This window comes from Homalodisca vitripennis, chromosome X (genome assembly GCF_021130785.1).
Source record: "Homalodisca vitripennis isolate AUS2020 chromosome X, UT_GWSS_2.1, whole genome shotgun sequence".
NCBI lineage: Eukaryota > Metazoa > Arthropoda > Insecta > Hemiptera > Cicadellidae > Homalodisca > Homalodisca vitripennis.
This window is the reverse complement of record NC_060215.1, coordinates 94,160,909-94,178,333: the sequence shown is the minus strand read 5'-3', so window position 1 is coordinate 94,178,333 and position 17,425 is coordinate 94,160,909. Positions and strand designations below refer to the sequence as shown.

Genomic DNA, 17,425 nt, shown 5'->3' with positions numbered 1-17,425 from the left:
GATTCCTAGTTTCTTCTGACAGCTGGCATGAGCTTTTGAAATATTTTTAAAGTGTTTACGAACCTCGTTACATTACAGATAAAGATCTACTATTTATATCTGTAGTTTAGAACTTCATGAATACATTGGTATAAATGTGATCCAGATATCTTGCCAATAAATAGCATTTGTATCCAAACAACCTGAAGCGCATCAATGATGCACTTCACACACTGCTACGGTTAAACAGGTTGTTCATTGAGACAGTTATGAATTATAATTTATATTGCCAACATAATTGTAACAGTATATTTTCTAAAGGTCAATTTTATATGACTTATAATAGATTTACTGAACCATTTTTATGGATTTTAACGTAAAAATCCTCCAAACATTATAAATAATAAACCTGATTAATTATACAACAATTACATGCCATACTTAATGAACACACTACATATTCCCTAAATTATAAGGAAGAACCCAATTAGAAAATAGCATAGTATGCATGCAAGGCTGCAGTATAAAAAAAGTAGAGAATCCCTGCAAAGAGAAATCACACTGCTTCCGCCACCAACAATACAAGTTATCAATTAATATGCAATCTTCCTCGATTGTTCAAAACCTTAGAAAGGTTTCTCCTCGATGGGAGTATACTTAAAATAGCAATATAAACTAGGGCTGTCCTGAATGCAGGTGATGTTTCTTAATTAAAAAAATACCAAGTGAAAGTAAAAATAAAGAAAAACACACATTTCAATTTTATTATTGCAGACAGTATCGGCTAAGTGCCATTAACCTTGCTACTGCCCAGCGACTCATTTTGAAATCCCGTAGGTTTGCTTTGTAATCACCAGCGACTCTTTTTTAGAGTCATTGCCATTTCAGCATCTATGACATAAGTAATCATTAAATGAGAGTTTAATTTGTTCCTAGTGAAATAAACCAAATAGGTATTGAAATTTACAATTAACATCATCACTTGACTTCAACAACTAAGTCGTCACATAGTTAGCGCCAACTTCAAAGTTGCGAGAATGGTAAAATATTACCTATATTTCCAAGTATCCGACCAAAGGGAATTTTCACTTTGCAAGAATGAAACTTACATCACTAAAAGGAGCAGCTCTTTCTAAACATTTGGTTTTGTTTTTTGTTATAAGTTTACACATTTTTTAAAGATGTATAACAAATTGATTTCCTACCAACTGCAAATGTTTCTTTATAATGGCAAGTGAATTAAATTTAGTTGTTTTGTCTTGACAAATAAAAACTGTTCACTTTTTTTTAGGGGAAACTAATAGCTGTCTAATACAAGTTTGTGAGTTTTGTTTGCTTCCGTTGGCCTTGCTCCACATGAAGAAATGCAACACTTTTGTGGTGTTACTGTCACCATCAGTTTTTACATGGGCTGAAAAGGACAACTGAACAGATATGTAGTATGTTGCACAGACATATTTGCACTAGAATGTTCTCTACTGATTGAAAAAGATTGCAGTGCAATCACAAATTTCTAATTATATGTAAAATAAATGTACTATTTGTTTTTTAATCAGTGGACACTAGACAATAATGTTTAAGGTAAGCCTGCTGATTTTCCTATCAACTAGTAACAATCCCTGGGTTTCAGCCACATTAATTCAAACAATTAGATGAATAGTGAATGTGGGAATGCTCAGACATCAAGATGGCGGTTCTAGATACATAAAACATCAAGTAACTTTCTGGACAGCCCTTGTAAAACTCATACTACACTCATCTTCTCTATTAAACTAACTAACTTAACTAACAACTTACCTCGACTTTGTTGCATTCCTGCTTGCCATCCTGCAAAGTAAGCAGCCTTCTGCTTGCCGTGTTCTTCCGCTACTCTTACACTAAGCCGTTCGTTTCCACCATCTGGTACCACTCCGTCTAAGTTTCGAATCGCTTCTTGCGCTTCCTCTCTACGATCAAATCTGCAGACACGTTGATCAGTAAAACTTGTACCTTTTCATGTTTCCATAAAAAATATTGTAATTAATCACACTTTAGATTTTATAAAAATTACAAACTTACCTTACAAATGCTACTCCTCGTGGCAATCCTGTCAATTTGTCCAAAAGGAGGTTCTTCTGAACGATAGTTCCAAATTGTCCAAAAAGCATTTCTAGGTTTTGTTCTGTAAAGTTCCTGAAATTGAATGTCATATATTAAAGCGACTGTTATATCCAGAAGTAGCCAACAATTGAACATCCTAGAGCTCTAATAATGGTGAGATCATAATTTGTAAAAGAAATTGGTTTAAAGAAACAAGAGTAATAACGAAGCCTGAAATTAGAAGTATTGTAATATTTCAAATAGATATCTTTAAGAAATTTGCAATAATTCCAATATACAGTCCTGTTATAATTATCATACATCTAATTTATTTATCATTATACATCAATATTTATTGATAAGTAGTACACTTGGAAGAGCTGGATTCTAGAGCATCTTTGAGTCTGGCTTGAGCAATATCAAATTTTGCCGATGACTGTCCCATTTGTTTTGTACATACCCTCCCTCTTTCATTGTAAAATGCCAAATTTTGCAGAGATGTAAAGCTAAGTGTATTGGGCAAATGGCATGGCAAAGCAATGGCAGTGCAAGCAGTGGTGTGACCACAATCAGCAACGAACGATTATTAGTTCGCATTTAACTAATCATGAATCCAGCTGTTTAGATTGGAGAATTGGAGAGATAGAAGTGGAGTTGTGTGGGAGTTTGATAAGTTGAGCTGTGTCAGTGAGTCATTGCGGCGACGTTGAAGTTTGGAATTGTGTTAAAGATACATGATGTGGCAGAAAAGTAATGAGACTGATTTTTTTTAACTATTTAAATTTATTTTTACACATTGATTTTATCACCTTCAAAGAAGTCTCCCTGGACAGCGATACAGCGGCGGAGACGTTGTTCCCACTCTCCATTGCAGTGCTGGCAGACTTTAGTTCCTGGTTACTCTGTTGGATGTTCTCAATAGTACCAAGATGACGCTCTTTTATCTTACGAAACAGAAATAAGTCACAGGATCAGGTGAATAGGGGGCCTGAGGAATCACAGGAATACCTTTATTGGTCAAAAATTGGTTGATATAGTTTGCCTTGTGACAGGAGGCATTGTCAAGATTGAGCATCCAACGGTCTGAAATGTCCGATCTAACTCCAAGTACCCTTTTCCTGAGCTGTTCAAGGACTTCTTTATAAAAGACTTGGTTAACAGGTTGTCCTGAAGGCACAAATTCTCTGTGAACGATCCCCCTGCTATGAAAAAAACAAATAAGCATGGTCTTGATGTTTTATTTGCTCATGTGAGCTTTCCTTGGTCAAGGGGATTGGGGAGTGTGCCACTTTTCACTTAGTTGTTTTGTCTCTGAATCATATTTGAAAACCCATGATTCGTCACCAATGATTACGTGACTGAAAAAAGGTGGGTCATTTTCAAAACTGTCAAGAATATCAAGGCACAAATTCTTGCGACTGTCTTTTTGTTCAATTGTCAGGTTTTTTCGTACCATCTTGGCACACCTTTCTCATGTCTAAATCTTGTATCAGAATCTGATGAAGAGTGAAAAAATTCAAATTTTAACTCTACAGTTATTAGTCTTAATCTAAGTCGATGATCTGACCTCACCAGAGCCCACATTCGTTTGATCTTCTCATCAGTTTTTGATGTTGAAGGCCTCCCAGTAAACTCTCGGCCCTCTATAAATTCTTTATACCACCGAAAAACTTGTGCTCTTGATAATAAATATTCGCCATAAGCTTTTTGCAACTTTTCAAAAAGTCAGAGCCGCAGATTCACCCAACCTAAACACAAAAGTTTATTGGCACACTGTTGCTCCAAACTATGCTATTCCATTTTCAAAACACACCACACTAGAAACACTTCACTTATCACGTTCTAATGGGTCACGTAGTCACTGGACAAGGTTGAAACTTTAACTGGGTCTTTGAGATAGACCAAAGTACAAGTTGTGATAAGGAGAAGGTTGCAGTGTTGCCAGATCGCTGTCAGTGATTCAAGTCTCATTACTTTTTTGCCACACCTCGTATTAATTGCAGTTGTGCTGTTATTTCTTTGGCCGGGTTAAAGAAGAGAAGATAAGCTCCGCAAACAAATTTAAGCCAAGAGGAGCAAGCTGAAAGTTGGTTTGAGCCACATACCATTTACAGAATGGAAAATACCAATTATCACGAGAAGCTGGGTTAGCTAAATAATAGTTCATTAGGACAGAGAGAGTTCTTAAGATACACCCAACAGTAAGTGAAGTAGAGTTATTAGTGCCAGTTAATCCAGGCACGATAACTGATTTGTTATTATGCTCACTACATGTTTTTATGTACAACTTTTTGTTATTAACTTTGACTCTAGTGTGTTCACTCTTTAGAACAAATATGGTTAGTTATGTTGTATTAAATCTTTTCACCCCAGCGACCCATACTCTAACAGAAGGTAGTCTAATTCAAATAGCCCAACATCCGTTATAAAGGTCATCTCTATCAGGATCGCCACTCAAAACCTTATTTCAACTTCCCTGATTTTTCTGTCTTCCCGGTCGAAAACTTCTGATATTCTAGTCTATTTTAAAATCAAATATAAACTATACTACTGTATTTAAACCTTACACTGACTACAGCAGTGATGGTTTCTCATAGCAAGCTATAATTGCAGGAAATGCCACAAGTTACGGTGGCCTAGCAAATTTCATCACTAGCAGTATACACGAAAAATTCAGTGACGATTCATCGCTAATACCTATTTTAAGGTCCTTTGTTTTTTTTATATATATATATATATATATATATATATATATATATGTGTGTGTGTGTGTGTGTGTGTGTGTGTCTTTCAATGTATCAACATAACATTATGCATTCCTAATAACTTTCCTTTCTGTGATGTTTGGAAAATGCAAGTATCCAATTTAGAAAAATAAAGAGAAAAACATTTACCAACAAGCACTATGTCATGGGGTAAACAGTCTATTATTGCGGGGCAGAGGTCTGTGGTACACGAACTTTCAGTATGAAACCACGAGATTGCTGGTACACAAGGTCGGTTCGATACAACCAATAATAAGTTAAGACACTCTCATCTGAACTCTTACTTTTAACTTTGTTTATCCTTTTGGGGGTAAAACAAGGCTAAGGATATGCTATTTTGAAGGAATTTATGCAAAAGTAGTAAAAACCCTTTCCTCCCACATCTTTGTTGCTATTTTCCAGTAATAAAACTGAATCTTTTTCTCCAGTAATAAAACTGAATTTTATTGATAAAGTATTAAAAGCCACCTGTAGTAACTATTTAAGTTATAATAGAATCTTTCCACGGTATTTTGCCATGAACAAGTAAAATACACTGTAATGAAATGTTACCAACCCTTTTACAATATTTTGGCATAGCCTATGCTATACTAAAATAAAGATTTTCTATAACATTTGATTTGACTTTAATTTATTTGAAGAAAAACCCCCACACAAAGCATTTTAAGAACTAAGAAACACAGTTGTGATGCAAAAAATTGAAAATACCAAAAAGACACACTTTATTTATTATAGTTTTGAAGGATAAATATTGTTACTTATTTCAATTTAAGGCATCAAATAACTGTGTTTCAATCCATGTTTGCTCAACAGTTCATCAAAACACCAAAAAATGTCATAAAAAGCTCAAAAACTAAAATCCCCTCATTTTGGCTATTTAAATGACCATTGAGTAAATACCCAATTTATATTTACCTTCCCACGGGTTATTTACCCAGCCAACATCACTGTGTATACATGTGATTTTACAATTTATAATTTAGAAAAGATTAAATTTTTAATGATTTTTCTCTAAAAGTACACTAACTTATAAACAATTAAAAACAGAACTCAAGATTATCTTCGTAAATAAGAAAATAATATAAATTATTTCTCATTTCTACAATACAGACAATTTTCATCTTGAGCTAATGTACTAATGTGTTAAGTATAAGTAACACTCACCGTGGGAGATTGGTCACATACAGATTTGTGTCCTTAATGTCATCACCTGAAGGTCTTGCATATGATACTTTGATTCGTTTGTTGAAGATTTCTTGTCCATTGAGTTGTTGAATAGCTCTTTCAGCATCGTCTGGGCGGCTGTAGTTCACAAAACCAAATCCATAGCTATATCCCGTCTGTAAAAAATAAACATTTCAGAAATACCAACAGCATACAGAATTTCATTATATTGACTAATATTTTAAATTAATTAATCTGTAACACTGGCCATACAATCCAGATATTCAACTAATCCGAATGAACAAAAGTATACATATAGCTACAGATATAAAATACCCAGGTATTCATGAATCAGGGTAAACGTTATAAATACATGGTTTGTTGGATTTAAATTTGGAATCCTGTCTCAGAGTTGTTAAAAATTATATAAATGGAACAGCACTTTAGTTAAAAAATATATATATATATATATATATATATATATATATATACAGGGTGTTTGAAAAGTATGGGTACGGCTTAATATTTTAAAAACCATAGGAGATAACATCTATAAACTTTGCACAGTGTCATATGGCTATGTAAACTATTTTTCCTTGCTATTAACATGACATGCCAACCATGGGGGGACGGCCCACAGAGGAAAATATGGAAATCTTAAATTGAAGCATGGGTCGAGTGATACCTCATTTGAAAGAGCTCACTTAGTAGAGTTGAATTCCACAAACCGCATCTCAAAAGGTTTATCCAATCAGAAATGGCGGGTTGTTTTAGGTACACATTGTGAAGTACATTATGCGCTGCCATTTCTGACTGGATCGTCGTATTCTGATGCGGTTGGCAGCGTTTCACTCTACTAACCAATGTGTTTTCACTGACTTTTTTTTAATTAGCAAATTATTTCATAAATTTATAACACAATAAATAAAACTAAAAAACATCGGTATTTATTGTGTTTTATTTATTGTGTTATAAATTTACGACACAATTTGCTAATTTAAAAAATTCAGTGCAAACACATTGGTTAGTAGAGTGAAACGCCGCCAACCGAATCAGAATACGACGATCCAGTCAGAAATGGCAGCGCATAATGTACTTTACAATGTGTACCTAAAACAACCCGCCATTTCTGATTGGATAAACCTTTTGAGATGCGGTTTGCGGCATTCAACTCTACTAAGTGAGCTCTTTCAAATGAGGTATCACTCGACCCATGCTTCAATTTAAGATTTCCATGTTTTCCTCTGTGGGCCGTCCCCCCATGGTTGGTATGTCATGGTAATACCAAGAAAAAATAGTTTACATAGCCATATGACACTGTGCAAAGTTTATAGATGTTATCTCCTATGGTTTTTAAAATATTAAGCCGTACCCATACTTTTCAAACACCCTGTATATATGGAATAGTATATCTAACCATCCTAAAAGTTCAGAAAAAAATGCTTCAGTATAAATGGTACAATTTTGTTATTTAGGCAAAGGAAGATGCATAAAATTCATCTCCTCTATAATAAAAAATAAATATATTCCCCACAAATTTCGATTTTTTGATATTAGGCCTATTCTAAGTATGAAAGTAGGCAGAAAATTTTCATTTCTGTCTATCTGCCTGTATCTCCACATGGTATCTAAGAGTAAAGTCACCTAAGGTCTTGAAATTTTGCACAAAATTTTAATTTGATATATGCAATATTAAATTCGATGATAATACAAGTTACACCATGGAATTTCGCTGAGCTTAAGCAAACATTTTTGCATTAGTCTTATGGGTAACCACGATGGCAACAAGAAAATCGTTGGATAAAGAAACTAAGTACAGTCATTTTAAATTGAAACATATAATATATTAACACATATAATGAATGAAGTTACTTTGATGGACTGATCATAAGACTTTCGTCACGCTCTGTTGGGTCCTTTCAATACTAAGTTGTGTCTATTGGTCCTTTCAATACTAAGTTGTGTCTATTATTTTTATCTTTATTCTATGTCAAAAGTGTCTTTATATCATAATAGTATGCATACAATAAAAAAATACATTTTTATAAAAGTATAAATACAACATATAGAATAAAATCATTTGATAAGACAGGTACATGACAAAAACAAGAGACACAATAACTTAGGCTTTAATTATCAGTCAGAAAAAGTAAAAATATTATATTTTAACAGACAAAAATTGAAATGGTCAACTTGTACACAGGCAAGATACAGCTCAATTATGGTATATGCCCCTCCATGGGATTCGGTTGAGCATTAATGCTAAGCATTATCCTCCAGAAGATGCAAAGCCAGTTGACTACTTCAATCTATTCTGTACTTTAAATTTGTTGACAAATTTTGTTGACATTACCAATGAATATGTGAAAAAGATATACAGGGTGTACATAAAGTCCTGCACGGGTATAATATTTTCTGAACGATAACAGATAAATAAACAAGATTTGGTACATCAATACTACACCTAAAAATCTACTTTTTGATGGAACTATCAGTTTTCTGTAATATCATGGGAACGTCCCGCAAGGAGTCAGAAGGAAATCTTAAATAGGAGCATAGGTCAATATGGACATCATTTTAAAGGGCTTATTTAGCAGAGTTTAATGCCGCAAACCGCACTCAAAAAGATTGATCCAGTATAAAATGGCGGCTGTTCAAAGATTTTACTTGGTTACATTTTATTAGTAGCCATAACCCCAGTAAAGCAAAACTGCAACCAAACAAATACTGCAGCTAACTACTACATTATGCTTGTCAGTTGTACAGAAGTGAATTATGACATTAGTTATCCTCAAGGGTTACAAATTTGGTCCTAATATATTGATAACGGGGAAAACCTGATAACAGTAACAATTAGAAATCTCAGCGACCTATGACGATCGGAAACACTTCCTATTTCCATAAAGTGTTGAACAGTTCTCCCTACAGTTGTTCTAGAAATTGGCTGCCTTTCGTGAAAGTAGTCATTAAATAAATGGCATGCTTCCTCGTGTGATCGTCTGTTATTTCCCCAACCAACCATCATAAGAAGTGTTATACGTTCACGTTCGTCAAGCGACATAATGTAATTGAAGAACTACAAGCAATACGACAAACTCTTTTGTACTAAAGCGCACTGATAAAATGGATGGACAGCACTACTAAAACAAGAAAACTAGAATAGCCTACTATGAATAGACTGGCTAATAGGAAAGTCCTAACTGCGACCCAAAGATAAGAGATTTCTAATTGTTACTGTTATCAGGTTTTCCCTGTTATCAATATATTAGGACCAAATTTGTAACCCTTGAGGATACCTAATGTCATAATTCACTTATGTACAACTGACAAGCATAATGTAGTAGTTAGCTGCAGTATTTGTTTGGTTGCAGTTTTGCTTTACTGGGGTTATGGCTACTAATAAAATGTAAACCAAGTAAAATCTTTGAACAGCCGCCATTTTGTACTGGATCAATCTTTTTGAGTGCGGTTTGCGGCATTAAACTCTGCTAAATAAGCCCTTTAAAAATGATGTCCATATTGACCTATGCTCCTATTTAAGATTTCCTTCTGACTCCTTGCGGGACGTCCCCATGATATTACAGAAAACTGATAGTTCCTTCAAAAAGTAGATTTTTAGGTGTAGTATTGATGTACCAAATCTTGTTTATTTATCTGTTATCGTTCAGAAAATATTATACCCGTGCAGGACTTTATGTACACCCTGTATATTTAGTCTCATGCTGGCCTAAATAATACACCTCAATCTAAAGTCCAGAAATGGTCTAACATTACACTTGGGAGAAATTAAAAGCTTTATCGCTGTTTTACTAAACATGGACCTAACTAAAAAGTCCAACTACGAGGGGTATCCAAAAAGTAAGTTTCCCTGTTCTGTAAAAAGACGCGTACGTAACACAGCGTGCAGCTGTGGGCGGGGATATGTAGCGCGGTTCGGTTGGCAACAGGTGCGCCGGTCACTGGCCCATTGTCAGAAAAATAAGGTATGATGTAAAAAGTTGAATAAATGTGTTTCAGTTATTTTTTTTAGTCTTTTTAACTTTTTCATAATTAATGGAAACTTACTTTTTGGATACCCCTCATATAAAAAGCTACTGGAATAAAAGTGACTCACAATTCATTCCATGGTTTTGAAAAATGTTTAGTTGCAATTGCTTAAAGGCTATATTGCAATTATCCATATTGTGGACAACAAGTTTTTGGGTAAACCAGAAAAACCAAACTACGATCTATGTGGTAAATTTTTATCAATTGTTGAACATGCAAACAGACTGTTTAGGTTACACTACACACCACATCATGAACTGTCTATAGATAAAAGTTTATTAGCCACTAATGTCTCTCTCAAATTTTATAATACCTTCCTAATAAGCATCATAGCCGTTGGGGTATCAAGCTATGGATACAACAGTGTCACAAAATACTGTCCAGGTTTCTTTTGTTACAAAGGTAAAAAAGAGTCTTCTAGGCCTACTAACAAAAGTGAGGATCAGGGATTGGCTTTTACTGTTATAAAACAATTGCTGAAACTTGGAAACTATCTGGGAAAGTCTATTGTATTTTTGTTGATAACTTTTTTACATCAATCCAATTCATAGATATATATATAGAGTCAGGCTACTTACATCACAGGAACCTTACGTAAAAATAGGAAAGGTATCCCTATGGAGATGAAGCAGAAATACCAAGTGGGACAAAAGTTATATATGCGCCAAAATAAATTGCTTTTGCTTGGCATGAAGGAAAAGAAGACACACAAATACAATCCAGTACTATTATTGTCAACAAAAAGCAATGCCCTAACTGTTGATAAAATAAAAAAGAGAAAAAATAAAATGTACTGGAAATTTGATAAGCAAAATACTTCTAGTTGTTGATAGCTACAATATATGAAAGATGTGAATGACCAGATGCTGTACAATTATTTGGACGAAAGGTAAACAGTAAAGTACTGGAAGAAAGCTACATTCAACATTATGGCTAGTTTGGTTTTGAATACATTTATTTCCAACAGACAAAACTGCTCTGGACCACCAATGACATGCTTGCAATATATGGCGTGTGTAATAGAAGATTTGGGTAAAGAGTGAATGGACAGTAAGCAGCAACATGACAACCCGTTAGGGAAAACACACAAAACTATAGACTGCCTGCAATACCTACCAAGAAGAATGGAAAGGAATTGTGAGTGTAGCATTCAAAGCACTCACTGTGGTGGTAAAAGAAAAAAAGCAAATTATTTTTGTGTACGTTGCCAAAAAAGAATACACCCCAATTGTTTCGGTGACCACAGAAATAAATTTGATTCTATGTTTATTAACTATGTATGAATTTTAAAGCTCGTATATTACACTGACTTGGCTAGAAATGGATGTTACTTTACTTGTAAATGAGGTAGACCTATTACTTTTGTTTCCTTACATTAAAGATTAAATTTAACATAAAATAAATGGGTATTTGTGTGCCAATTTTTTTTGCTATATATGGTTTTCATCCTCAAACTTAAAATTATTATTTTTTTATATTTTTTTATATTTATTTAAAAAATATAATTTTCAATATACTACTTGTATTTATATATTTCTGTAAACTACATTTATTAAGAAGTTAAACAAAAAAGAACTAACTTGATATCTTAAAAAATAGCTGAGTTATGGGGTTTTTTACACAACCCTTACATTTTGTCTAAAAATGGCTTAGAATTTCTGGCACATCACTTGATATAATGGTCAGGGTTAAAAGAGTTAAGAACTAACAAAGGCAATAGGAGCACAAAAAGTTATAAATAGCCTATACTAAAATATCTTTATTTTTTTAATTTTGAAGGATAAATATTGTTAATTTTAATTTGTGGCATCACATGACTGTCTATATCCTTATTTGCACACACTTCGTGTGCAATGAAAATAGTACTTTACAAAGCTCGAAAACTAAAAATATTCTCGTTTTGAGTAAGGTCATCCCATATCAAATCAAACAGGGTATAAATAAGACCACCTCAGAATTTGATGAAATTTGGTATGAAGGTAGTCCTCATATAAATTAGAAAAACTGCCAATTCCTCCAGAATATATTTCCAATGGTTTCTAAGTTACGGGTATATAAAATTTCTCAAAATCCACCAACAAACTGTAACTAACATATTTTTAAATCATCATAGCTTTATTCCTAATCAAGCTACAGAGATGGAAGTGGTATCATTGTACTAAGTTTTAAATGCTCTTTTTTATGTATAACACAACATATTTTGTCAAGTTTTTTGAATAATCAAATTCAAAATTTTGATTCTATCAAAAAGTTTATTTTTTTATTTTAAAAATCCTATGCATTGTATATATTATAATATAATATAATATTCATTTTAAATTCAAGGATGGGAGCCCATTACAAGCTCTGCTTTGGAGGCCCTATATTTTTCTCAAAGACAGTTAAAGTTTATATGTTATTAGTATAAATGCTTTTATTGTTTATATTTGTTACAACATAATATGGTATATTTTAAATATTATTATGTGTGTTTCGTCTTAAGGTCAGATAGCACAAAAAAGGCTGTGTTATATTCTATTTTATTTTTAACATCTTTGTTTTTTTATTTTGTTTATATTTTAAAAAATATTTTAAAGAAGATTATTTTTGGTTTGACTGTCAAACAAGAAAAAAAATCAGATGTATATTGCTTTCTATAGAAAATAAATTTCTTTCTTCGTTTAAACTATTTGGGAGAAAATTGTTAATTTCCCATATCTATAAGAGGACTGACCTTCATACCAAACTTCATCAAATTTTGAGGTAGTCAAGTAAATCTTTTTATGTTTGTGTGTTGATTTCATACGGAATGACCCGGCAACTAAGTACCTTAAAGGGTACTAGTTTACAAAATCCACTTGGGAGTTTTTAATAAGTGACTAGGATAGCAATATTAATCAAATAGAAGTGAGAAAAAGGCCTAACAGTTAAAAAAATACATTCCCCCAAGAACAATGATGATGAATATGCGAATATTGGCTCAAAATGTTTTTATAAACACAGCAATGTTTTAAATGGCTGCAAGAAAAGAAGCTAGCTCCACAAAAAATGAAGTATCTTGTTTGTAGTGAGGAGATGAAAACTAGATTTAAAGGTGGAATTGAATTAGTGTTTCGCTACAAGGAAAGTCAGAAAAGACACGACCTTGCACTTGAAAAGACTTCTAAATTTGGGGTTACGAATATACCAAAAAGCATCAGTACCTGCAGAAATACCACTTCAGATTGGCCAAAATAATCGTAAGTACTATGCTAATCAAACAGATCTTAAATCAAGTTTAGTTATTTTATGTAATCTGAAACAAATAATTTCTTTTACATATAAAAGTATAGCTTCTCTATAAACATTTTAAAAGCTTAAAATGAAATTCAGCTTGACATCATCGTTCAAAATTTATTCTAAGTCAAAATTCAAATCATGTTTCATTATTGACTAATGGCGGCAGGAATATAAGTGGTTTTAGTTTTACAAGCAGACATGTTTATCCTTGAAAATACATAAGGTAAGTGAATTGAATGGTTTTGTTGTCATTATATATTAATTTGTAAATTACATTAATATTGAAGGTTGAAAACAAACCAAACCACATTGTTCGTTGAAATATATATTAAATTATTTAGCTCAAAATCTTGCTTTCAGTCCTTTGGATGGTCATGAATATCCATGATCCCCATATCATTCGATTGAGTTGGTGGCCACTTATTATAATATACTGTAGACCATCATTTTATTAATATTGCTAGGTATACTAAGCTATAAGTACTTTTCATTAAAAATTCATCAAAACATGCAAAGAGGGACAAACGTTTACAGACAGCAAAACAATATAGATTGCTAGTGTGCCGACAGAAATCAACACAACATTAGCTGATCAACAGTTTAAGGGTTAAAATTTTCCATACAATCCATAAAAAGAACTTTTGAAATGGGATTGGTAGTTCATTTAATAAACTTAGTATTAATAATGTACCAAATGAACAACCTATTGTTTTGATCAAGGTGAAAAAGTGCAGTAAAGTAAAACCCTTGAAACAATGATTTGCAAAACAGGCATTTGATTTCATTAATAACGTTTCCACAACTGGTGATGTCACAAATGAGTACTTCTATATAACTTTTATATCTGACGGGATCCGCTGAGTCAAAATAATCCTAATTCTAAGGTATGGCCAATCAGCTAATTTATCAGATTAGTGTAAACTCTTACCTCGGAAACCACACATCTTATATCACTAACAATGAAATAAAAATTTACTGAAAAATTAACAACTTAAAATACTACCCTTACTTACCTTAAAATCTTTCATAACCCTGCAGCTAACTACGGGACCAATAGTAACAAACATGCTGTAAAGTTCCCTGTCCGTCATATTTTGAGGCAGATAATTTACAATCAAATTGGATGACTTGTTAGCCATTTTTGCACTAATGTAAAAGTACAAATGCGAACGAAATAGGTGAGAAATAAAATAACGGCTAAATTCTTCCACTAACAAAATATGACCTATCTTCTTTCTCGTTGACTCGTTAGCGCATTGAGCGGGACCAATATGGCGAAGACTAAGAGCCGTAAACGAATGCAATAAGCAAAGCTTTGATGAAGGCAAAAAATAATGAATATTTTCGAGAATCGAATTTTCTCATCACAAAAGTCGATGTATTGACATCGACTTTGTAGTACAATTTTTTATGTTTTAATGTTAAAATATTGACTTTTGTCACGCTTTACATATTATAAGCTAGGTATAATTATTTATTTAATTGCATGGTAATAACATTTTATAAAATTATAAACAAATAATAGTTCAATATAAATTTAAAATATAATATTAATTATATTGCTCTGTTATCTAATCAAAGTTGACTTCATTCCGAAGAGTTTAAACATGATATTTCAAACAAAATTCAACATTAATATTATTATTTATCTTCCTAGTCCAATATAGCAATGATTAAACGTCTCTTGGTTTCCACTATCGCACTCAAACCTCCACCTCAACTACAACCTCAATACAAACTTCCACGCTTCTATCAATGTATTGGCCTCCCATCCGTCATTACCAAGAATTATACATCTGGGCCAACACCAGATAATGTAAAAAAGACTCTTCTCTAAAGTTATAGCCACTGTTAATTTGAAAATACTAAGAAGCAAATGTTGAGCTAAATTATTGTTTTTAAATGGTAAAAGTCCGATACATGTTTTAACTTTTTCACATATTGTGTTACAAATGCAGAGTAGTTCTGCATTATATATATATATATATATATATATATATATATATATATATATATTCGTATTATTCTATAACAATAATTTCATAACACACTTTTACTGCATCTATTATTTTTATATAATTTCCATTATTTGAGTCTAAATTTGTTAATTATCAGGTTGATAGTAGCTATTTTGATCTAACTGATATAATACTTTAAAATATACATAAATTACACAAACAAAATTAAATGGTCATTTAATGTTCGCCCTTCCATATTTATGTTTAAAAATCAATCGTAATGTCTTGTCAGCTGAACACTTTATTCTAAATGTAGAGCATATATACATTTGTATATTTATACATATATACATGCTAAAACACGTAATTTACAAAAAAAATTATATATTGGTTCAATGTTTTATGCGATTAATGTTGCGGTATATACGTATATGTCAACACACACACACACACACACACACACACACACACACACACACACACACACACACACACACACACACACACATACATATATATATCGAGATACTAACATTTCGAGATATTTTGGTATTTCATGCAGAATGGACAGTCAGGCAGGTTTCAACTCACTGTAGCGGGAAATTACTGTTGAGCAATACAACAAGTTTGCTTTGAGTCGAAATTCTTCGTATCGAAATAATATAGTCAGAAGTTAATAATACGTAATACAAGCACGTTTTTCAACCTCTTCAACTTTCCATAAATGTAGTAAATGTTTAATAATAAATAATTTTTAAACGGCCAAGGTGAACATTCTACGCCACGTTACGATTTGCACTTAAGTCCCTTTACTATGAACTACCCTTAGCATATAGTTCTAGTTATATTTCATTGTTAAATTAATTTACTTTCAAAGTCGTTTAGTTAACATTGGGTTAGTTTGGCGTGATTTTGTATTCTTTGTTACACTGCGTTGTTTAATGAATCGTTTTATTGTTCAGTAGTTGTATATATCGTATGTGTTGAATAATTAGAAGATTCTCCGAATAAGAATCAATATAAACATGAGTAAATGAATGAATGAGTGAATTTGTTGTATTTCTTAAAGAACACATTTATGTCAGGAGTGGGATGTTGTAGAAGAATGTTTATCAAAAACCTTTAGGCAAAACACAATACGTAAAACCTTTGGTTTTGCATGTCTATAACCAAAAATCAAGAAAAAGTGAGAATTGCAACATTAAAAGGAATGTTAAAAGAGCTGAGCAACAATTTGAGTGGGCATAACTGACAATTATTTAACAAGTTAGATGATTATGGCAAGAATTTTGGTCATTTGAATAGCAAAATAGTTAAACAAAAGAATTGGGAAAGAAATTTGTGTTACAGACAAGGTTATAAAATTAAAAAATGAAGGAATTTGATGAAACTGTTTCTATTAGTAGAAAGAAATTAATGTTGTCATTTAACATTTTGAAACTTAAAAAAAAAGTACTGAAGTAAAATGGGAATATAACTAAAATATTTGAAAGCCGGGTAAATACTTACAAGAGGAAATTGCAATTAATGTCAGTTCTCTTTAGTTCTCACCTGGATACCGATTAATGCGGTGGATTCTTATCTCTGCTAGTTAGCTTGCTCTGTTGTGTCGCCGCTTGTACGGATAGTGTATCCGCATGACATTATTAGTTTTGCGATTTAAAATTTTTTAAATAAATAGTTGTTTCAATATTTTCTTTTTATATCTTAATTTAATATTTAATTTCCTATAATTTTTAATTTTTAAATAGTGGTCTGTACTAAGCGTGCTGTTAAGTAGACAGCGCTCACATTCTTGTCTGTGCAGAGTACAAAGGGAGTTTCCATCCCAGTTGTACACGTTTGGGATGTATAGACAATTTTTTTTAACTCTACACGAAAACGCGCAGGATGGAAGTGCGATGCACGTGCAACAGAGACACATTCAGCGGTTTTCCAAGATGATGGGGTCAAAGTTTCCCCTGGTTTCACTGATAGAAGCGTTCCAGAGTATGGGAAAGGACCTAGGGAGCGAGAAAACCGGTGCCCTGGATACCTGTGAAAACTTTTCAAAAACTGCCTGGAAAATTATAAACGATTAGTCTCGAGATACAAGTTTGAAAAAACATACTAAATCAATTGCTATAAAGATTGGAGACAAAATTGTTCAAAATAAATCACAAGTTGCCAATGAAT

At 32.6% G+C, this 17,425-nt stretch overlaps 1 protein-coding gene across 2 annotated transcripts in view; it reads right to left on the bottom strand.

Annotated features, from left to right (window-relative positions):
- LOC124369578 (sex-lethal homolog) overlaps positions 1-14,582 on the bottom strand; it is a 63,992-nt gene extending 49,410 nt beyond the window's left edge. For both annotated transcript variants that reach the window (XM_046827613.1, XM_046827614.1), the window contains exons 1-4: positions 14,306-14,582; positions 5,988-6,163; positions 2,038-2,151; positions 1,777-1,937 (exon numbers count right to left, since the gene is read on the bottom strand). In XM_046827613.1, coding sequence (XP_046683569.1) covers positions 1,777-1,937; positions 2,038-2,151; positions 5,988-6,163; positions 14,306-14,431 — 577 coding nt within the window. In that variant the 5' untranslated portion in view covers positions 14,432-14,582. The remainder of the gene's footprint in view (positions 1-1,776; positions 1,938-2,037; positions 2,152-5,987; positions 6,164-14,305) is intronic.
- Positions 14,583-17,425: the final 2,843 nt, after the last annotated feature.